General features: G+C 41.9%; 1 protein-coding gene across 6 annotated transcripts in view; it reads left to right on the top strand.

Annotated features, from left to right (window-relative positions):
• The window catches only part of SH3GLB1 (SH3 domain containing GRB2 like, endophilin B1), a 34,195-nt gene extending 11,617 nt beyond the window's left edge, over positions 1–22,578 (top strand). The window contains exons 2-10 of one of the 6 annotated variants that reach the window (XM_013997433.2): positions 2,019–2,147; positions 4,277–4,410; positions 5,805–5,897; positions 9,714–9,800; positions 11,541–11,564; positions 15,143–15,232; positions 15,688–15,788; positions 21,538–21,766; positions 22,133–22,578. In XM_013997433.2, the coding sequence (XP_013852887.1) occupies positions 2,105–2,147; positions 4,277–4,410; positions 5,805–5,897; positions 9,714–9,800; positions 11,541–11,564; positions 15,143–15,232; positions 15,688–15,788; positions 21,538–21,766; positions 22,133–22,240 (909 nt within the window). In that variant the 5' untranslated portion in view covers positions 2,019–2,104 and the 3' untranslated portion in view covers positions 22,241–22,578. 6 annotated transcript variants of the gene reach the window in all.

Raw genomic sequence — 24,248 nt, 5'->3', positions numbered from 1 at the left:
TTCTTTATCCATAGTTCCTCAGTTATGTAGTCTGCCCTATAACATGCTTTTGTGATTGACAAATAAGCTCGCCCTTGACTGGGAAACAGGGGAGTGGTGTCAGGAGAAAGAAGTTCCAGGGAGTCGTAGAATACAATTTGACGTGAGTGTTTTGAGTCTACAGTAATAATAGAATTGGTTTTGTGTTCAATTTGTGCTCTCATTATAAAGTTACACAGATTTTCGAATGGTTAGACTCAAACTTCTTTTTCCTATAAGTTCTGCTATTTTTATTTAGTGCATGATTTTGCAAAACCTAGGATTTTTTCAGAAATATACATTGCATTATAGTCACATTGCCTGCTTTTTAAAGATTTTATTATGACCTGTTGATGCCCTATTGAAATAAGACATTTATTGAAAATATACCAATGTTTTTTAACTGAACGAATCAACTTTAAACTTTTGACCAAATAGGTAGACAAGCAGCAAAGACAGGAATCACTCTTATGGTCAGAAAATGAAATTCTGAAATTTAGTTAACGTCTTCTAAGTGGTTATGTTTTGAACTGACTCATTTTAACCTAATTTAAAGTTTTTAAAGTCCTGGTTAAAAACTTTTCTGATGCTACACCAGAGTCCACCACAAAAGCAAGTATTGTCCCTGTTTTATGTGTTATAGTTAATGGTTTTGCCAACTCCAATTTGTTACTGGTTCAGCTCAGTTTTGAAATTTTCAGCACTCTATGAAACTTCCACTTGTGGAGGAATTAGGTGAGGTACTTAGAAGGAACCTATTTAACTTAGTTTTTTTTTTTGGCTTATCATTTTAATATTTAATCATTTTTTTCTGGAAACTTTGACTTTTTCTTAGTTGTTTCTGGAATATCTCACTATTAGGCAGCAATGTAAATGTGAATTTCTTAAATACTATGATAACCAGGTGTTCCGATTTTACCGATTTTTTTCCTTTCCGTTTATGCTTATTTCTATTATTGCTTTTAACCTTTGTATTTTAAAAAATTTGTTTTGGCCACACCTGCAGCATGTGGTAGTTCCCAAGCCAGGGACCACACCCGAGCCACTGCAGTGACAACAGGAGAACCACAGGAGACCTCCTAAACTTATTTTTAATGATGAAATCTTTAGAATAGACATGTGTTCAGATATGTATGTACCTTAAACATAGCGGCCACGGGATCATAGTGCTGATCTCTGTAGAACTATTCCAAGGTTGGATTGTTCTATTCTCTGAACCCGCAGTGTTGAGCCTCTGAGAGGGAGATTGAGCAAGTGAGCAAACTAAAGCAGGGTAATAGTGTCAGAAGTATGTAACACTTTGGTTCCTCACCATGCCTTATGTCCATATTTTTATAGCTGGAAGTCCCTGAGTTTAAAATTGTGAGCATAGGGAGTTCCCATTGTGGCACAGTGGGTTAAGAACCGGACTAGTGTCCATGAGGATACAGGTTCGATCCCTGGCCTCACTCTTTGGGCTAAGGATCCAGGGTTGCCACAAGCTGTAGTGCAGGTGGTAAATGTGGCTCAGATCTGGCTTTGCTATGGCTGAGGCTGAGGCGTAGACCTGCAGCTGCAGCTCTGATTGAGCCCCTAGCCTGGGAACTTCCATATGCCACAGGTGCGGCCCCCCAAAAAAAGGAAAAAGAAAAAACCTGTGAGCATATATTCAAAGTTAAAAGTTAACACACTATATGAAGAGGGCAGAGGCAGCCTCACTAGATGTTAAATGAATACCAATGATTTTCAGAAACTTAAAATCCCATAAAATACTCATAATAGTTTTGCTTTATTTTAAAATGTTATTGTGCCGAAGTATTTTATCAGATTTCTAAAATATAAGTTTCTTAGAGCTATGTAATACTCTGACATGCAAATGGAAATTATATATTAAAATATGTACTTTAAAAACATGCGTATTTCGTGTTTATTTTATAAGGTGATAATGGCTAGTAGAAGAACAAAATAATCTTTTAAACACTTTTTTTTAAATCATTGGTTATTTTAAACCTTTCTCCTAGATGCCAGGATAGAAGAATTTGTTTATGAGAAACTGGATAGAAAAGCTCCAAGTCGTCTGAACAACCCAGAACTTTTGGGACAATATATGATTGATGCAGGGACCGAGTTCGGCCCTGGAACAGCTTATGGTAAGTGAAAGGCAAAAAGGTATGCCAAGAGGTATCTTTACTTTTAGATATTTTTACTACCTAGAGACATCAATAACATTTACCTAATAGTCGAATCAGTTTTAACGTCAAACTTTTTGTGTTAAAATTTTGGATGAAGCAAGAAGTGTAGGTGGCCACTAAATACAGTGTAATTTAATATTTATTTAAGCGTATGTTCTGAGAAGTCACGCTATCTTAGGCCTACAAAGTTAAATAAATTCACTAGTATTCCCATTGAATCTTGTAGCACCTCAGTTACACTTCTTGTGATATATTGCAGTTTCTGTTTATATGTGTCTCCCTTAGTTGATTTTTCTAACTTTTCCTGGGGACTTATTTCTCTGGTAAAGTACCTGGCACATGCTAAGTATTTGAATAGATCACTGGTGCTTTCATTACACGACTCATGTCAGTAACGCAAAAATGGTAGCAGTGGTTATCTCTGCATGTTTGGGTGACATTTTATTTCTGTTTTGTTCACGTAGTTGAAATTTCCTATAATCATGTTCTACCGTAATGCCAGCTTTTAAAGTTGCGGCAGTGCTGTTTTTAATGTGTGACCCTTAAGCTCAGATATACATCTTTATCCCTCCAAGTCTCATTTTCTCAGAACATAAGACTACTTCAGATTTCTGTAGCTTTTCGTCCTGTTGGTCATGGCTAATAATTTTTTTTTTTTTAAGATTTCTATAAGAAATTGGTCTTTATTTGGATATGAAATGATAAGTCAATTAAATGATTTTCTACATAGATAGTCCTAATTTATGAAGTAGCTCATAGATTCTGGGACTAAATTAACATAGTTTTCATAGTCTGTATGTCAGGAGGAAGTAGCCTCCGTACTGTGTGATGAATGTTGTTCGTCCATTAGCTGGCTTGTAGATGTACAACCTTAAAACTTCTCCATTGTGTTCTTCAGAATGTAATTCAGAAATCTGAGGATGCTTAAAATGCCTATAGTTTCGTTTCTTTAACAGTTAATTTTAGAAAAACTTTATACATTGAACAGATTGGGTTTTGCCTGCTTGTGCCGTACCCAGGTGGATGCTGGCGTCGAGAAGAGAAGAAGGCCAAGCCCTTTCCTCCACCAAGCTGAGGGCCTGGTGGAGCATGAATATTCAAAGGACTTCTAGATGTTCTTCCTTTTTAATCTGCTTAACCTGTTTGCACCTGTAATAAGTCCATTGCATATACCCTGGTTACTGCAATTGGGCTTTGTGCATCTATCTATTAGTAATCGATAGTAGCTAACAGTGAGTACTTCAGGCATTGTGCTACGCACTCTACAGTATGTGTATTATCTCAATAAATCCTAACTTAAATCCCACTTGTAATATAAATTCCGTTATATCTGTGTAAAGACAAGGACACTGAGTCTTAGAGAGGTAACAGAGGCAATCCATGATCAGACAGCTGGTGATTCAGATGTAGCTCTGTATCCAGAAGCTGAACTCCTAACTAACTACTGTTACGTTATTACCTTCCTTACCAGCCGGGCTGATCTCATGCTAACGTGAAGGAAGGAAGATCCGCAGAACTAAAGCTTATTAGGGGTGGAACTCCAAGTAGAACCAGTCCTGTGGGTCTCTGACGCCATCTTCCACTGAATTTGTCCTGTTTAAGTATTAAGGTCCCCGTGCTGTAGAACAGACTTTAACTTACGATGCAAGTAGATGCTGTTAGTTATAGACACTTGAGATCAGTGCATAAATACAGAAGTAAGAAATTTTGACTTGATCTACTTATTAAAATATTTTAAGCATTATGCTTTTACGAAGATATCTATCCTATTTGAACTGTGTCCGTCAGTGTTTATTGGAATAGCTGTCCTCCATCCTCCTCTTGTCCCATCGGTAGGTTTGGCACAGTTAACTGTGACATAAGGAGCTCATCTTTGTCATTTTCATTTAGATATGTATAATCCGAATAGTACTTTCAACATAAAACTACCTCAGCTACTGTTAATTTTTATTTGATTGTTACCTAAGTCAGCGAGTGACAACTAACTGTAAAGCAGATCAAATTGCTAATTTATCTTAACATGAGTTTATTTTCTGACATTATCAGACAATAGTAAAAAAAAGAAAAAAATTTTTTTTCCTTTGCAGGTAATGCCCTTATTAAATGTGGAGAAACACAAAAACGAATTGGAACAGCAGACAGAGAACTGATACAAACATCAGCCTTAAATTTTCTCACTCCTTTAAGAAACTTTATAGAAGGAGATTACAAAACAATTGCTGTGAGTTGGAAAATGTTCATTTTTTAGTAAAATAATTAGGATGTATACGCAGAGGTTTTAGTCATTTGCCCTCTTAATGACTTGTAGATGTAGCAGATGAGAAGGGTGAGCTGGATGCATATGCCAACAAAACACAAAACAAAGTAAAGGGCTATTCTTGATACAGACTCCACTTTTTTGTTCCCATAGTGTTAGTGAGATGTCTTTACATCTATTCTTGTTCCTTACCAGCACTAAAATTGGTAGAGAAGTTCTTGGAATGGTTATAAAAATATGGCAGAAAATACCACCATAGGATAGCCATGTAGCTGTTCATTTAAACTGGGGACCAGAACCCTAATTACTAGAAGTATATTTCTCACTGGACTTGTGTCATTTTGTATCCCTAGCAATCTGTTATTTCTTTTCACACTGCTGTGTTTTATTGATGAAGTATTAAAAAAAAAAATACCACTTTCCTCAAACTAGTCTGTTAGTCTTTTTTTTTTTAGTTTTTTAAGTGATGGAGACTGGTGATCTCAGTGAATGATTTTTTTCTTACGATTTTTGCAAGACTGCTGTTTATTATAAATACGGCTTCAGATTTATTTTTTCAGATTTCTATCTTACACAATAAATATGTTTATAGTAAATTTTTCTCTGAATAGAAAGTATTTGACTTGAGACCAAAGGGAAAACCACAAAGATGGAATACAATTAAAAAGATACTGATTATCAGTAGGATGAAATTTGGTATGTGAAATCTAAGAATTAATCAAATAGTGAATTCTTATAAACGTACCTATTATAAAGAAGTTTGAAGTTCCCATGAAGAATTCTAAGATACTGTAGTTGTTTGTTCTATAAATTTGAAATTCTGTGTGGTACAGTGGAGTTGCTTTTTTTCCTGTGACACAGGGTTTCAGGAGCTTTGCTTAAGGCCTCTCCCTACCTCCTTCACCACAGGCACTTCCTAGATTACCTGTAACAGGTTAAACAGTAGCACAGCCTGAGTGCTGCTGACAGTTTAGCTTGAATAATTCTTTGTTACTGGAGCTCTGTTGCAGCATGCCTGGCTTCTACCCAGTAGGTACCAGTAACATCCCTCCCCCAGTGGTGACCACCAAAAACATATTGCCAAATGTGCCCCCCTGCCAGGGCAGGGGGGGTGTGCAAAAATCACAAAATACCAGAACTGATATCCCTCCGCTTCTGTTAGCACTTGCCGTCTTTCCCAGATATTTAGGATGTCTCTATCCTTTTAAAGCTGGAAATGGAAAAGAGTCAGATGTCTGAATGATCACTTTATAGCCAGTTTTGTAGTCATTTGTTTAATGGAGAGGACTTTAAATGTGTATGCTCTTACTGCATTTTAGCATCATTTTTTAAGCTTTTTTTCTCCCCTGTCTTTATAGAAAGAAAGGAAACTATTACAGAATAAAAGATTGGATTTGGATGCTGCCAAAACCAGACTAAAAAAGGCAAAAGCTGCAGAAACTAGAGCTTCAGTAAGTAGTGTTTTTTTTTTTTTTTAATAGAAAAACATTTTTAAGTTAGTAACTTTGACTTGTAAAAGATTTTACTCGTATATCACGCAAGCTGCAGCCTCTCCCTACAGTGAGAACGTGACAGGGTAAGAGCCCCCAAAGCTGTGTCGTGGTTTTAGACAGTGGCGAGAGCAGATGCGCCTTTTGGAAATAGATGTCTTACATTCCAAAGAGAAAAACAGTAATTAATACGAGAATGAATCAGGTTTGCGATTGCTAGTGTGCAGCTTAAAAATGAGATGTGACTCTCCTTCCGCATGTAACTCAAACAGACTGAAGGAATTGTCACCAGGAATGGTTCCAAAATCTTTCAGACGGTGGCAGCATGGACTCCTAGGGGGCACTTTTGAAGGGGTGAAAACCCATTTGGATAATAACTCAAGTAATTTTTCATAAAATCAACCTCAGAATAGTCTTAAAATCGAGTGGGTATAAAATATAGTAGTTCATTGTTTTTAAGTATGTTTGTATGTGTACATGTATATATGTAACTTTCTTTAAAAGTTTTATTTATAAACTTCTTATTTAATCTGATATTTATACTGTTTATGTCTCTTTTCCAAAGTTTGGAGAGATTTGTCAGACTTGAGTTGGGACACCGTTAAGATCGCGTGATATAAACAAATATGAATTTGTTAGAGGAGGCTAACAAGTTTGTTCTTATTTTATCTCTGACGGGTGTTTTGTTAAGAGGTGTGACCTTCCCACTGCTTTCTGTCCCCAGCTCACTCCCACTACCACCCTCAAGCATCACTGTCTCAGAAGCGTATTACCCCCGTGCTGGTGGAAGGCTACTGTGACGTCTTGCTTGGGGGCGGGGGGGAAGGGTTGAGACTTGGTTTAGAGTGAAATTTAAAACTGCTAACTTGGTGTGTTGGACAGTGATGTCTTATGAGATGATCTCAGCACCCTATGTGAGCAGAATAAATTGTTTTCTTCTAGAGAGTTTCCCTTTTAGAAATCCTGTATTAACTACTGTGGAGAGGAGCTATCTTTGACAAGACATTAATTTCAAAATCACTTGTTAATTCACCGCAGCATTTATTGTGACATCATCACAAAGAACAGCCTGACTTCCCTAAACAGGCTTTTTGTAGAATGAGAACCTTAAAAATGAACACTGGACACAGACGCTGCTCGGATCCCACGTTGCTGTGGCTGTGGTGTAGGCCGGCAGCGACAGCTCCGATTCAGTCCCTAGCCTGGAAACGTCCCTGTGTCTTGGGTGCAGCCCTAAAAAGTCAATAAAAAAATGAACACTGTAGATGGCAAGAGTCTTGAAATTAGGATATTAATCTCTAAGTTGCTAATAATAAACTTGTATAGTGAAATATGCATTGGTTTTTAAGATGTTAATTTCATAATCAGAAAAAAATGTTAAATAGGGATCATTCGGAAGTAAATATTTGAACAAGAACAGAATCTCTTTGTTTGAAATGCCTACGTGTGCCCAGGGATCATGGAATAAGAATACCTGTTGTTAGGTGTCAGTACAAAACTGTAAGAAGCACTGTGCCAGGATAACGATAGACTAATTTTCACTTGGAAAAGTACCAGAAAGTCATAGATTTAACAGTATACAAGATCCTGTCATTTTTCCAAATTGTTTACTACTGTTGTTAAAATACATAAGAACCAAATATAGTAGTCAGAATTTGAGAGAGATCTCCTTTTGGTGCATCCAGAAAAAAATCTGGGCAAGTTTTTGTGCTGTGTATTGTAAAGGACAGCATTTTTTCCACAAGAATTTACACTTAAAATAGAAATGAAAGATTATACAAATGACTTTTTTCAACAATTTGTACACAACTTTTCTAAAATTTTTATTTTGCATAAAACAAAATTTAACTGTAGCCAAATATTAAAAGTATGAGTCTAGACAGAAATTCAAATTTCCTGATTTTAGCTGTTGTTTCCCTCTAGATAACCATCTTCGAACTTTATAGCAGTAAGTCGGAAATACTTGGAAGGGAAAAAATCCTCTTGGTTTATTATTACATGACGCCTTGAAACATGCCTGTTTTTATGGTCTTATTTTCCTTTCTCTGTATTTCTTTTCCATTTACATGAAGAATGCAGAAAAGTTGAAACCACTGGGTTCTCTGTTGGCAGCTGAAGAGGTTACTCTAACCTCAGACTTCCTTTGATTTTACTTCTTTAGTCACAGAACAGTTTGAGGAAGTTTATAGTCATTCTTCTATAAGCAAGGCTTGGGACCTGTGCATATCAGCATTTAAAAAAAAATTTGTTCCCAGAGTTCCTGTCGTGGCACAGTGGTTAACGAATCCTACTAGGAACAATGAGGTTGCGGGTTCGACCCCTGGCCTTGCTCAGTGGGTTAAGGATCCGGCGTTGCCGTGAGCTGTGGTGTAAGTCACAGACGCGGCTGGGAACCTCAGTTGCTGTGGCTGTGGCGTAGGCCGGCGTCTACAGCTCTGATTAGACCCCTAGCCTAGGAACCTCCATGTCACAGGAGCAACTCTACAAAAGGCAAAAGACCAAAAAAAAAAAAAAAAAATTGTTCCCTAGTTTCCTCATGACCTGTTTTCAAATTCTAGATTTACGGAATGCTAACTTCCTACACAGTGCTTTGCCGAGGAGGAGTTGATATAAATGCAGACTCTTCGCTGCCCTCAGTTTACAGTCTTGTAGAGTAGGTTAGGTTTTGGTGATGCAGCCCTGCCAGTGAGATTTGCTTCTGTCCTGATTTGTTGTACGCGTGTGCTGAAGAGTGGTAAGCACAGCAAAGGCGTTTCTGAACGATATAGCAATTACACAGAAAAAGCTTACCTGAGTATTTTACAGTGAACAAAAGTACAGTTTTGAAAACTGTATAAAGCTTACATCAGAGCAGCAAAAACAAACGTAAAGTATTATATTTGAAGGCATATTAGAGTTCCCTGCCGTGTCTTGGGTCGCTGCTGTGGTGTGGGTTTGATCCCTGGCCCAGGAAGCGCTACATGCCGCAGGTGCAGCCTAAACAAACAAACAGATAGGTAAGGCACTGCCACTGATTAACCTAATCCTGGACTTATATAAGCTCTTTAAAAAGTCATTGGAGTGTTGTTAATGGAAAGGGAGAAAATCCGATGATGTCCGAGCCCTGTGCTTTCGAGAGGTTTAAATGTCTGTTACTCTTGGGTGTCCAGACACGATGGGAAGTGCACCTGCAGTAGCATGGTATAGCGAGTACGCCCCCTGCCCGCTTGGGCGTTTCCTCGGCTGTCTGCGTCTTTGACGTGTGAACTGAGTGAATTGATAGCACCGCAATGTAACCTTAGCTTTAGTGTGGCAAATTAGAATTTAAAGTGTATTAAAAATGCAAGGATTGACATGCCTTTCCTATTTCTTCAGGGAATGCCAGAACCGGGCTGAGGCCGATTGAAAGCGAACATGGTTGCAGGCATCACACGTTAATAAAATAGAAATGATCCTTGGCTAGGGAACTTGTGGGTAGGCATGAGGGCTTTTATAGGTAAAAATTTAATAAAACTTTAGGTAATTGTGGCCGTTTTTAAGGTGATGCATTTTCTCTAACTGGTTTTAATGATCTACTATCAAGCATCAACCATGTTTTTCATTTTTGAAAATTTGAATCTCTTGAAAAAAAGTGAATAGGCACCATTATATAAAATTGTGTAGCTGGATTTTTTTAAAGCAGAAAACCATTTTATCAACTCTTAATACTTGTCTCTGTGTTCTTTATTGTGCATAAGTAACTTGTCTCACTGTGTTCATTGGTATAACGTGTTCTTTGTCTCTTGCCTATGCGTTAAGCACCTAAACTCAGCTCGCCTTGAAGGAGATAACACTATGGTAAATTTCTCTCACATGCTCAACTTCCTGCATGTAAAATGGCTGAAGGTTTGTTGGCCTACTGTGTTTTCTACGTCTTGAGTAAAGTGCCTTCTCTTGCTATTATTTACATGTAAAAGTTTAAAGTAGTTGAGGTCACACGTTCATTAGTCTAACAAAAAATACAGGGAATATTAGCTGAAGTAATGCTGGGACTTGAAGAAATTCTGTGCTCTGATTGCCACATAGATCATTTATGCCAAATTCAGATGTTAGAATCCAAATATGTACATAAGTATAGAGTGCCTTTTATAATAATAAAAGATGCTAATTTAGCTGCCCCTTCATATTTTCACTTTTGGCAAAGAAAATTAACTAACGTGGAGAAAAGTATAAGGTATACAGGTTTACTTTGCTTCTCAGTACGTTCAGTGGTTTAATCTTAATTTTCCCCCAAACACAACATAGAAGTCATTTCTTCTGCAGTTCCAGGCCAAGGCAAACCCCAGTAGTTTAGCAGTTTCGGTAGTGCGGTGGCCTGTCCGGTGTTACCTTACTTAGGAAAGTCTCAGAGTAGTGACTGCCCAGAGCAGGAATCGGGCCTAAGAATTGTCCTGAGCACCCTTTGATGTTACTGAGCTTGACTGGGGGACAGTTTTGAGATGTTAGGCACTTTTAACTTTTTAACAGAATGGAAGTAAGTAAAATCTGAATATAGCTCCAGGACTCGTAAAGGTTAGCCAGTAAAGTTGTAGAGATACATGGCGGTCCCCTGGTGACTCAGTGAGGTAGGGACCCGGCATTGTCCCTCTCTTTGCTCAGGTCACCACTCTGCTGTGGATTCAGCCCCTGGCCTGGGAACTTCCACATGCTGTGGGTGCAACCAAAAAGGGGGGAAAAAAGAATAAAGACACAGCGTTTGGTATAACACTCATAGGTATATTACTGCCCTAGAAGTAGCATAGAGTCTGCAATATAAGTAATGAATGAATGGCAGTTTTTATTTGTTCAGTCAATTGCTTCTACTTCATCAGTGCAGAACAAAAAGGAGTGGGGAGAAAACCATGACATAGGAAAGATTATTGTGCAGAATGTGTAAAGTGCATTTTTTTAAGGTGCTATCATTACGGAAGCCCTGGCAAAGCGGAGGCTTTCCTTAGGTAGCAGGAGAATGCACGCGTTTATTCCCACTGTCCTGCCTGTGTGCAGGCAAACGAGAGAGAGACTGCCTCGGTCACACTCACTCAGTGTATGATCTGAGGTGAAATATCCTAAACAATCAACAAGACTTCGTTTCATTGACTAGACGTTTGTTTACTACTCATGTCATCTACTTACAGTATGATGTATTTAACTTTGGTGATTTTAAGTTGATAATATCTGTTGTCTCTTGTGCCTACCCCCTCAAATGGCTGTATCAACAGTTAGTGTCCATTTATCCTTGCTTTAACTTCCTAAAATTCTAGAATTTTGAGCCTAAACAAGAAATTAGAAATCATTTATGATAAAACCTAGAACTAAGAGGGGTTAAATATACCCAGTTTTGGAAAACCGCTATTCTTATTAATTTATAGAATTAGTATAAGATTCAAAAACTGATAGTATTGATACATATGAAGGCATACTTTCAATATATATTAAGCTCTTACTGATTTGATTATTACTGTGTTTAATCTGTTAATGTGATGGAAAGAGAGTATGCCATTTGAATTAAAGTATTTACATTTTTCTATACTAAGTTGTAGAAAATATTAAATTCCAACTTTCTTTCATGCTCTATATTTTTCTCTAATTTTTAATGCTGGCTAGATTTGGGCAGAGGAAGTGACAAAAGTAAGTAAATTATTAAACTACAGAATTATGAACCGAGAATTTAATTGTCATTCATTCAGTAACTATTTATTGGACAACAACTATGGGGCCAGTCAGTCTTTATTACCATAGTCTTACAAAGTCTGAAAATTATTGTAGAAAGCTCAGATCTCTCTGGCTAGAGCCAGTTCGCCAGAGTAGTTGAGCAGTGCTGCAGAGGTGCAGTTTGCACGCCCAGGTAAACACTAGATAGCTGTCCTGTTAAGTGGTGGTCTTCACAATGCCTTGCCAGAGGACAGTCTTTAAATTCTTAGTGTAGTCATACGGTAATTATGTAAAATATAGGTAACACCGTATCTCTGTCTTCAGAGAATTGAATGTATCATGTTACGCAAGTGAATTTTCTAGGTAACTGAAGCTTGTTCTCTCTAGCACCAAAACTAATTCTTCTGTCGTTTTAGTTGAAAAAATGTAAATGCAGGTTAGCGTGTATTTCATTTCACTGGGAGTCAGGTCGTCATGATGAGTATCCATCATCCCACTTGTAGCAGCAGGTGGACCCATCCTTTGTCTGAGATGCACTGTATCCTCTCTCAAGGTCAGACTGTCACTTCGAGAGGCTGCGTCTTACTGCTACTACCAGCCCCTCTGCCTGTGCTCCCATCTCTGATCTTCTCTTGACTGGGAAAGCAGATAACTAAGCAAGTTTGAGGAATAAAATTGGGGCTTTTGTGCAGGTTTGTGTCAAGCCCTATTTGAGGTCTTCAGAAACATTTTCATTTATTTCTCATGTTTAGACCTGTGAAATCTGACCTTGAGATGAGGCCTGTGCTTGGAGATTGAGAGCAGGTGGTAATTGGGGCCCTGACTATATTAGTTTTACAAGCTTTAACGTCTTCTCTTCTGACTTTGTAGGACTGCCGATTGTACATGCATAGGTTAAGTGACACTTGATTCTGTGAACTGGAAATCTAGTGAGAAATTCTTGACTCACGCCGTCATCCACATTTGTGACATCTGTTCGTCAACTTAGTTGTGGTTATATCTATACTTGTCACTTCTGTAATTTTTATAATGTATAGTTTTAAAACTTCATATTCCTGGAATATTTTAAGATTTAAGAAAAAGCAGGATTGTCATAGCAAATGCCTCAGAAAATGGAGGCCAAATTTCTGGCTTATATTATAAACTACTCCATCCTCATGTAACAAACCAGCACGTTCTTGTGCCGTATCCAAGTCACATCCGAAAAGAACTCTCCTTGCTTCTCTAGCCCAAGCTCTGCTGCCGCATACTTTAGACAGTTCCTCGGTAACCGCAGTAGAAGGTCTTTTCCTAGAGAGCTCTACATCTTAAGGGTAAAGTGAAGTCAAGGAGTGAGGTCTTCTGGAGGACAGAATAAAAACTCTTTAAATTCATTCTTTCTTTAAACGCTTTCATCTCTCTTTCTAATGTAGATTATTTTCTTCTTAAGTAGCTTAATTATGCTGAGCCTAATTTCATTAACTTCAGCTTCTCAGATTATCATGGTCAATTACATATGTCAGAAGTGGAGATGGTTTGGGACATTAGACTGTTTGCAACCACCCCAAACATACACTGCAACTTATTCAAGAAACAGGATCTGTTTCCTTCTCGTCATTTACCTTTTCTAAACAGGAAGTCTAGATTGTACACAGGAATGACTTCCTGGGCTTTGTAACGTGCTTTCTTCTCGACTCAGTAATAAACTTTGCTCAAACAGAGAAGGCCAATCCCTTGTCCTTAATGAGGTCATTTTACATTTTTTGCTTCAGTGTTTTCAGCTTTAAAACGTTATTCCCATTTCAGACTCAAACTTTTTGGTCACCTTTAATCGGCTCCCTCGCGGTTACGTACACCTTGCACTGAAGCACTGCTATTTAATAGGCTTTCCTGCCAGTGCCACCAAAGGCTCTTCCATCAGATTGCCTTTCACAGTCGAACCTACATGGAATTAGTTTCATTTCTTTCTCACGTGCATTTGTTTTTGACTTGCTGTGGTTACTTCTATCAAAACCTTTCAACCAGGCAGAACCGTAAATAGTGCAGATACAACACTGAAGTGATTGATTTTCCTAACACTTTTTTTAGGAGGAACATTCCTTTCTTCTCCTGGGACTTCTTTACTGCCACGTACTAGCATCCAGATGAAGCTTATGACTTCAGCCTTGTTATCAGAGCGCCGTGTAGTCTGACTTTGGTCGAGCAAATTTAATTTTAACTCTTGATTTATTGAACAATTCAAGCTTTATTTCCATAAATCCAGTCTAGTGGTCAAGTCTTAATCCTCTCTGATCTTCTGCAACTGGGATGAGAATGATCATAGCAACTGGTTATCTCTTGCTGCTGCTTTGTTGTTGACAGCTTCACAGGTTAGCTTCTGGGCACCAGAGGGAGAGGGAAATGGGCGTTAAAGGAAAAACGTTGGACCTTGTGTTCATGTGTACTGCAGTCTTGGAAATGCTGCAGTTAATTTGGATGGGGGGCAGTTCATCCTGGAGAGTTAGCAGAAAATATCACTGAATGACATTGTCACCAATAATAATTCCAGTGGGCAGTACGCTAACTCTTGTGAATAACCTGTGAGATTTTATGGTTTCCTCCTCACTACCAGCTAACTCTGGCTAAAAGTTTGAGGAGATGTTTTTTGCCAGGTTTTATTATTTTTAGTTCATATTTTTATTTTTTATCTTTTTAGCACCGTTTTGTCCCAGCGCTAAACCCAGGTCGGAGAGTTGGAGCTAGTGGTGGAGTGCTGTTAGACACATCTCTTTCTGGCTCTGAGATCAGTAACCTCACCTTGTTAGCTTAAAGCCAGCTGTCGTGGGAGGAGTCATGCCGTGAAAATCAGCACGTTGTGGTGCCCCCCACTCCCCGAGCCATTTTACTAGCGCGACTTTGCTTGAAGGTCACTTCTAAATTAAAAAAAAAAAAAAAAACCCTACCATTTCTTATAATACTTGTGCTTAAGACATACTTCAAAGTTTGGAAAGAAAACCGAAAACATTTATGTAGGACAGATAATCCTTTGAAGGAACCTAAGAGCTTTGTCCCTAGAAACAAGTAAATACTTGACAACTGAACACAAGAGGTTAGATCCTAGCTTCGCTCCAAAGTTTTTCATTTGAGATTGAAGGCTGAATTTAGCTTCCCAGTGAAGTAACTATCGTAATAGGTGAGAGTTTTTTGAAATCTTATTTTATACGTGTTAAAATATACATGTTAGTCTTTAGGTTTTATAAAATATTAAAATTTAGCAAAATTGATACATTTAGAAAATGTATAAAAATATGCTGATTGTTCTGTAGTAGTTTTCCTGGGCTTTTATGTTTATGTCATTTAGCTTTGGCATTAATGGATTCTTTTGAGTCAAGTGCCAGCAAGGCATCAGTTCTGTCTAAATTAACAGAAAAGCTAAGGTCGAGAAACCAGGGCCAGTTTAGATACAAAACAATATCAGGGAATTGCCAGATTATTATTTGGGGTTTGTTTGGGAGATTTTTGTAACTGTCTGAATGAATGTACACAAAATGCACTAAGTCTTCTGATGAGATTTTAAAATTATGTTCCAATTTAAGTCTGAACAGGAATTAAGAATAACTCAAAGTGAATTTGATCGTCAGGCAGAGATTACCAGGCTTCTTCTGGAGGGAATCAGCAGTACACATGTGAGTGTTCATTCATTGGAAATTCATTTGCAGCAAAAGACTGGTCTTGGGGAAATTCTTAGAGGAAAAACTGAACTTCTGTTTTAGTCATTTATCAAAGATATTTAAATTGTGGCACTTTTCAAGATATACGAAGAAATATTTTAAATTTTTATTTATACCTCATCACCTAATTCTCTCACCATCATCATATCCATGCATTGTTTTTCTTTTGGCTGAACAGTTTGTTGTTACAAACTCTTGACCAAGGTCAGTCTTAATAAGGCTTGCAGTAAAATGTTGGATGCTGACGATTGACCTGGAGTAAAATGCTGGATGCTGACGACGGACCTCGTAGTAAAATGCTGGGTGCTGACGATGCACCTTGAGTACCATGTTGTGCTTTGAATTCACTTAGCCTTTGTCACTCCAAGTAGGTCGTAGAACTGAGGACTGACTGTGCCTTTCCTCTCCAGGCCCATCACCTCCGCTGCCTGAATGACTTTGTAGAAGCACAGATGACCTACTATGCGCAGTGCTACCAGTACATGTTAGACCTCCAGAAACAGCTGGGAAGGTGGTAATTTCCTTTTCATACAGCAGACTCCTGATAAGAAATGCAGATTTTTTTCATATGAACCAATAATAGAAGTGAAAATTTGAATAATTAAAGCCTCCTATTAGCTTGTTTAAATCAGATTTTTTTAAAGCAAAGTGATTATCACATTTCTGAGGTAACAAACCATGTTGAGCTTTTTTGCCACAGCAGGGTGTTCACAGGGATAAGAAGATAATTTAAGTGAGTGCTTTTTAGTGCTATGGAAAGAAAGCTTAAAAGCGTTTCCAGTTTACTTTTCTCTTGAGTACCTTTGCAGTTGGTTGAGGAAGAAACAGTTACATTGATACTTAATTGCCTTCAGAGATAATCTATACTTATTCATTACTCACTTGTTGGCTGTTTAAAAAGAAAAGGTTTTAGAATATTCTGTAAGGCCACCGTCTTGAGTATGGTAATAATACGCTTTAAAGCCCAGGTAAAGCCGGTAACCCGTCCTTCGTCATGAACACCTGTCACGTCCAAGCACTGCTCGGTGCTTCAGGGCTGCGTCAGCCAGCAGAGCAGGCGTAGTTGCCTTTGTGGAACTCACATGTAAGGTGGCCCTGAAAAGAAGACGAAGGCCTTCCCTTGTGGTTCAGTGGGTTGTGGATCCAGTGTCATCACTGCTGTGGCTCTCAGTACACCTGCGGTGTGGGTTTGAGCTCTGGCCCAGGAACTTCCATGTGCCGCGGATGCGGCCAGAAGAAAGGAAAGAAAAGGAAGTGCAGGACCAACATCTCTGCACTCAGAACTCGAGTCTGGGTAGACGTTCAGGCCGTAGATGGACAGACCACGAGAGGGTAGAAAGACAGCGAGTTCTGCAAGGGGTCCCGACTGTGACTCGGGACGCTAGCAGAAATTCACAGGCGAATTTTTTTTTTTTTTTTTTTTTTGGTCTTTTTAGGGCTGCACCTGCGACACATGGAGGTTCCCAGGTTAGGGGTTGAATCAGAGCTATAGCCACCAGCCTACGCCACAGCCACAGCAATGCCAGATCCGAGCCGCGGCTGTGACCTACCCCACAGCTCATGGGAGCGCCAGATTCTGAACCCACTGAGCGCCACCAGGGATCAGACCAGCATCCCCATGGATCCTAGTCGGGTTTTTAACCTGCTAACCCACAGTGGGAGATCTGATGAAGTTCTTTTAGTAGGAACAACCAGGATGAAGAAAAGGACAGGGACGGATGGTCCAGGCAGAGGATTGTGTGTATGGAAGGGCCAAAGGAAAGAGGGCCTGGCGAGTTTAGGGAACGCACCCGAGTTCATTCCCAGTTGGATCGTGGTGTTCCCACTGAGAACGAGATCGTAGGTGATGCCAGAAGGCTGAAGCGGGGTCCTGTCTGGATGCCCTTGAGAGTGGGCGATGGCAGAGGAGTTTGAGGTTGGCAGAGGGAGGGCCGCTCAGGTAGGGAGAAATAATGCAGCTATTTCAGGGGATAAAGCAAACAGAAAACCCTCATCCCTTTGTTCCTTTCTGTGTCTTAATCCTCCAGACTAGGCCCAGAACACATCGGACACGTCCCCAAGGCTGGTCGTAGATCGTAGATGCGAGTTGTAGCTTAGTACCACTGGCTGTTCTAATGGGACTCACAGAAGCATTTACACTTCTCTGTATTTGAAGTTTTGTTACCGGTTTTACTCTCTGAAATCAGAACAGTACTCTGGCCCCACATCATTACAAGTGTTTGAAGCCCAAGAGGCCTTAGCGCCTCCTGGTCACTTGGCCCTGACACTCAGGAATGCAGCAGAGGGGTTGCTGCTGAAACCATTCGTTCTTACATTCTGCTCAAAGTCACACAAATGCTTGGACCCCAGTCATTCAGACAAAATCTAGTTATTGCTGCGCCGAGGTATGTGCTCTTGTTACCCACCTGCCGATAAGGAAACAAGCACTAGTCATGAGGTTAACAGATGTATTTTATTTTAAATAATTGGACGTTTTAACATATGGAACCATGGTGACAGGAAATCTAGAGTTTTTTGAAGTTATTAGTGAAAGTTCTTAGAAGGGGAAGATGGCCTTTCAGGATTTTTTTTTTGGTTAGTGTTTTGTTGTTTTTCTTTTATCATTAATTCCCCAAAGTTGTCATAGACCTCAGAGGCTAAACAAAAGCTAATTATGCTAGTGAATTTGAAAGTAAAACTCCACGCTCAGAGGCTTTAGAAGTCATGTGGGGCGGCAGTGGGGACCTTTTTTTCTCTCTTCAGAAATGTGTAGAGTCACTGCTGAGTTCACCGAGGAAGGGATGCTAGGAAACGTGTTGTTAAGAACGGAGCTTGAATTAGAAACTAGTTCTTTTCATCATTAGAACCCTTTTCTCCATCAAAGAAACTTTTGCTTCTAATTTTTAAAAATGCACTATTCTGGGAGTTCCCGTCGTGGCGCAGTGGTTAACGAATCCGACTAGGAACCATGAGGTTGCAGGTTCGGTCCCTGCCCTTGCTCAGTGGGTTAACGATCCGGCGTTGCCGTGAGCTGTGGTGTAGGTTGCAGACGCGGCTCGGATCCCGCGTTGCTGTGGCTCTGGCGTAGGCCGGTGGCTACAGCTCCGATCGGACCCCTAGCCTGGGAACCTCCATATGCCGCGGGAGCGGCCCAAGAAATAGCAAAAAGACCAAAAAAAAAAAAAATGCACTATTCTAGGCATCAGGGATGCAATAGACACAAAATAGACTGCATCCCTGCCCTCCTGGAGCCCACACTCTATTCGGGGGTCGAGGGAGGGGAAACGAACACGTCTGTCAAGTCCATGGTCTCTCGGCAGGCGGTGATGCTGAGGGCAGATCCAGCAGGGAAGTGCCTTGGTCAGGAGTGGTGTTTGCAGGAGTCGGGGCAGACAGATCTGAAAGGCGCCAGGGAGCAAAGCATTGTGGGCATCCTAGAGATGCTGCTGGAGAGGGTACAGCAGAGCCCAGAGCTCGCGCGGGACGCAGGTAGCTGTGTGTTGAGGCAGCAGTGTGCCTGGAGCTCCTTCAAGGGAACAGGGAGCTGGGACGCAGAGAGGAGGGCTTTGGGGGGATTGCATGATTTGATTTTAGCCTTCACCAAGACCAGTCTTGCTGCTCTGTTCAGAGTACACGTGAGAGGGCGTGAGTCTAACCTGACAGACCTGTTGGGAGCCCATTGCAATAACTACTAGGTCAGCAATCCAGCCAGGAGACGACACACCTTGGACCCGGGGCTCGTGGTGCAAGCACTCAAGCCCTGACCAAGAGGATTTGCAGGCAGACTGCCTGTGTATGAGGCTTAGAGGTGGCGAGAACGACGGCAGGTGTCTGACCTGAGCGTCTGAAGGAGCCGAGTATGGGTTAACTCCGCGGGGACAGCTGCGGGGAGCCAGGAGCCCAGCTGTGGCTGTGTTTGCTTTGAGCCAGTAAACATCTAAGCGCAGAGACCCACGTCTGCAGACTGGGGAGGGTAGGGAGAGAAGTGAGAGGCTTGTCAGCCTGCGGAGGCCTTCAGGTCTGAGACGGGACGAAACTGCCCGGGGCGAGTCTGGAGAGAGGAAGAGGAGGGCCGCCTCCTGAGGAGCTCCAGCCGAGCAGCAGGGGGGCGCGGGAGGTCGAAAGGGAGGGAGCGGGTGGTCCACGCTGTGCCCCGGACCTGAGGCTGCTGGTAAACCGTCGGATGGAGAGCAGCGACGAGTCCTTTCCTGGGAACCGGGGCGGGGAGGGCGGGGCAGACGCTCTCAAATGGGAAGAAGAAGAGCGTGTTCGTAAGCCGATGAGGATGGTACCGCAGAGGGAGAAGAGTGTTGGAAAGGAAGGGAAGAAGCGGTCGTGTGATCCCCGCGGGAGGAGACTCCGCGTACAGCTTCACAGACAGCTCATCTGTACCAAGAGAGACAGCGAAAAGCACGGCTTCGCCTCTCCGTTACGAAGGACACAGCTCATCATTTGACTCCAAAGGTTGGGGAGAATTGCGGGAATTTTGAAAATGGACGAAAGGGTATGAATTAGTTACGGGGGGACACACGGTGGCTGCCAGGAGAGAGGGCACTGTGTTTGCAGGCAGCACAGCACAGCGGACGGATGCCACGTTCCTGCCCATCCATGGCGTGTGAGACCAGACAGCATGGCTTTGCATCCTCCCTGTCACAGTGGGCACATAATTAAGGAGATTTTTACACAGGAGTGGTACAAAGTAAAGGGAGTTGGCGCACAGGCACATGCAAAGGGCTGATTGTGATAATCCACCTTGGACACGAGCGGGACGGAGTAGGAGGCTGGATGGCAGGTCTGAGGTACGACCCCAGATCCGAAGATGGGCCTGTTGGCGTGAGATGATGGTCAGAGAGCGGGATGCTGGCAGGGGTGGGGATCCTAAGGGTGATAGGTTTGGGAATTGATTAGGTCTCGATGAGGCACTGAGAATAGGTGGCCGAACTCGGGTCAGACACAGAATCGCTAGAAGAGCTCATGGATCTGACAGGCCAAAGTGTTCAAATAATTGTCTACATGGATATTAGAATCACTGAGAATTAAGATATACTGTCAGTGAGCCAGGAGCCAAAATCTGGAAAGAAGAGGAAAAGAATGAGACAGCGGAGTAGGTAGAATGCAGTTAAATAACATGGAATTCAAAGGTTGGGAGGGTTTGGTTAGAAGAGCGTAGCAATGGTCATGAGAAAGGTACAGCGTCGACAACATCCAGCTCCAGGTCGGCGATAAAAGGAGCGTGGGCGACTCCTGATAAGCGCCAGGGAGTGAGCAGAGGGCTCGGAGGGGAGGGGAGGGAAGGGGAATGTGCCGGAGTCCCCGGCTGCGGCACAGGGTCCTAAAACGGAGGACGCTGTTCTGGGGACGGATGAGGTGCACCTGCCCTGTCAGAGGAGGCCATTTGTGTTTGACTGATAGATTTATTTACATTTAAATGTGAATTATCATAGGAAATAGTCAACCGTAGAAACGGTCAAATTAGAATCATTATATAGGCCATTTTATGCTGTTTTCTATTTAGTATTATTGGAGAAACAGCCTTACAATAAATTGAAAATTCTGATTATCTCTAAACTGTAAGCACACGGATCACAGGGGTCTCCCTAGTTTCCAAGGAAAACCTGTTGTTTTTCCCCGAAGACAGAGGACAGGAAGAGCTTGTGCCATTTGCCCTGTTCTCGCATTGAGTCTTCACTGGGTTAGTTACCAGTCCTGCACGTTACTGAGTGTTCATTCTGCTCCTCACGTGTCCGCAGGTCCGTAAGGGACTGGTCCTGCTTCATCTTGATGTCCTCAGCTTGTGGACACGTACATACTCAACAAGTGTTTGCATCCATTTCATGAAAAAGAGTCTAGCTAGGCAAATATTTCTCAAAGAGTTAACTTAAGAAAACTCAACTTTTTCATTGGTATTTTTATTTAACAATTCATAAAGAGGAAAAGATTAATAAAAGTGTAAAGGCTTTTGGAAGTATTTTAAGGATAAACTCACTTTTTCTGGGGGAAAAATAGCGATGGTATTTTTTTTTAGTATTTTTTAAATTTGCACTTGTAAAGACAGCTTTGAAACAAACTTTCAAGGGTTTTATGTTTAAAAACAATCTATGTTTTCACTAGTGCAATTGGCCCAAGGAGGGTGAGCCAGTTAACACTTTGTCATTAAAAATATTGGCATCTTTATTTGGCGTAAGTGGCAGTTGTTAGAAGGCAAACACTGCCACCTAGTGATGGTATTTGGGAACTTTGGTCTCTTGGAAGTGGACTGTTGGCCATTTTCTTTTCAACAGTTTTCCATCAAATTATCATTGTAACAACAACCAGACTTCCGTGGCACCTGTGCCATCTGCCTCATCAAATGCGATTGGCTCTTCTGCCTTGACTTCCACAAGTGGCCTAGGACTCACCTCTTCTTCCAACCTCCCTGACCTCAAGGAGTGCGTTGGCAGCAGGAAGGCCAGGGTTCTGTACGATTACGATGCTGCGAACAGTACTGAGTTGTCCCTGCTGGCGGACGAGGTGAGTGATGCGTGCGTGAGAAGGAGCCTGTGTCACAGGCTGACTGACTTCCCAGAGTAACAGCGCAGGTGCCTCATTACTTACTGGCAGTGGCTTGTGATGGGTGTTTTCATAGATTGCAGCTGGGTATAGTAACATTCTATAAATGTTGACTCTTTTTTAACAAGATAGAGCATCACAGAAATGTTTTAAGCCTTTAACTGCTAAACAGCTAGATTTCTGAAACTATCTAATAAAATCCCTTATCGTTCACCAAATTGACAATAATGTTAACTTCTTTGATAGTGAAAATTTGTCATTTAAATCTGGTTTTCTGCTTGTTTATTTCTCGATGTCGGTCATAACTGGAAATACCTTGTTTCGTAGGTGATCAGTGTTTACAGTGTTGCTGGAATGGATTCCGACTGGCTCATGGGGGAGAGGGGGAACCAGAAGGGCAGGGTGCCCATCACCTACTTAGAACTGCTCAACTGATAGGTGGACGGCGACAGACACCGTATTTATACACACCTAACGCTTAGTACAGCAGGCTTAACGCTCTTCCGTGTTAATGTCTTAAGCGACTGAAAAGAAAAACCAGCTCTCAGAAACTGGCCTTTCTGCCAGTAAAACTGCATGGTAAATTTTTCGTTGCAGAATTTATGTTAGAGCTTTCATGCCAAGAGTGTTTTCTTACAACATTCTCTTTCTACTGAAGTTTCACTAATAAGTAGCTTCTCCTTTCGAGCCCCACCTTAAAACTGTTTTCTACTGAATTTTTCATTAATGGCAAGCTTTTTCTTTTATGTAAAATAAATTTATTGTGAATTGACGTCCAGTGACTCGTTTATTAGGTGTAACTAATAGCCAAAGAATAAATTTAAATTTCATTTTTAACTGTTTAAAAGAGCTCTAGGATGTGAAGAATGTAGTGTTTCTATTTCCATAAACAGAAGACATGCAGTTTTGCCACATCACTTTGTTTCCCAGCAGACAGTGAATGACTTCACACCTGTATTTCGACGGTTATTTGGGGTGTTGTTTGTTTTATTAAACACTACCGAATGGTTGAAGAATAACTAGTCTTCAAGAAGTATGACTGTATTTTTCTAATATGTTTGCAGTTAAGGTTCTAAAACATGTAGACAAATTCAATTCACTAAACACATTTTTAAGACTGTTCAGGTGGCACAGTTTAATGCATCATCAAACTTGGATCTGTTAAGAAGATACTGTGCTACAGTAAAGAGGATTCATTCTTATAGAACAAAAAATCCTTATAAAAATATGGACTAGTACAGCTGTGTCCATTAAGGCATGAATTGTATGCAGACAGAATACCCTTTGGTTACTTTGAGCCTCCTGATAAGATTTGGACAGTGTGTTAGTGAACTTAGGTTACCTGGATCAGGCTCTCTAGTCGTAAAATGCACACTAATGAAACGATTCGCGACCTGCTTGGGATCAGAAAATTACTGTTTGGACCATCGCTGTGACTCGCAGATTGCTGCCACGTCAGGACTTGCGCTCTCATTTCCATCCATTCATTCATCAAACACTGCGTCGAGGGCCAGGCGCTCTGCGGATGCCCCGGGACCGTGACCCCAGCACAGGCACTCCTTCCCCTTGCAGATCGTGGAGACTGGGCGCGGAGACGGGGGAGCAGCGAAGTGGCGGTCCCGCAACCGAATTGGTGTCGGCACAGAAGAAACGGCCACCGATGCCGAGTTCGGGGTCACCTCCTTCAGGTTTGGGGAGCAGCAATGGTTTGCAGAGCAAGTGCTCCCGTCAGGGAGGCACTGCGCCGGGCCGGAGCGAGGAGAGCGTAGCCCCGTCTGCCCCCAAAGTGCTTGCGTCGGGTTATGCGTGGAGTGCAGTGAATTTCTTCGGGGAATGCTGGTAGCGGATGCGGCAAAAAAAAGTTGCTGCTTTAAAAAATGAGTACTTGGCCCAAGGGCGGTCTGTAAATGTTGTGTCGGAGTTCCGAGTGAGCGCTCGGGAGACGTTTGATGGCCGCGGTGGCAGCGCAGGTGTTCACCGAGGTGGTTCGGCTTCTGCGCCGCGAGGCGGGTGCTGCGGGTGCCCCGGGTCCCGCTGGGGGTCGGAGCTGTCAGGCTGGTTCGCCGCGGGCCTCCCGAGTGAAGCCCTGGGGCCGCCTAGAGCGCCAGACGTGAGCTTGCGCAGATTTGGGCTTCAAAACCATGCAGAAACCCCGGGGCCGCTGCACCGGGACGTGTAACTCCGGTTTCCGGGAGAGGAGCGGTGGGGGAGGAGGAGGGGGGCGGGTCCGCGGGTCTTTCTCTCCTTCACCTCGGGTGTCCCCTAAACTGCCCTTTAGTAAAATGCCGATGATGATGATGATGATGCCCCTGGCGGCGACCGTGAGGATTCTGCAGCAGACGGCACCTTGTGTGTGAGGCATCCTTCGGCCTGGCACCGCGGAGAGACATGCTGTAGAGCGGCTCGCCCGGTGGCGCCCGAGCTGCCGGGCCGCAGGCCTTGT

The sequence above is a fragment of the Sus scrofa genome, chromosome 4 (assembly GCF_000003025.6).
Source record: "Sus scrofa isolate TJ Tabasco breed Duroc chromosome 4, Sscrofa11.1, whole genome shotgun sequence".
Lineage (NCBI taxonomy): Eukaryota > Metazoa > Chordata > Mammalia > Artiodactyla > Suidae > Sus > Sus scrofa.
This window is presented reverse-complemented; position numbering and strand designations above follow the sequence as displayed.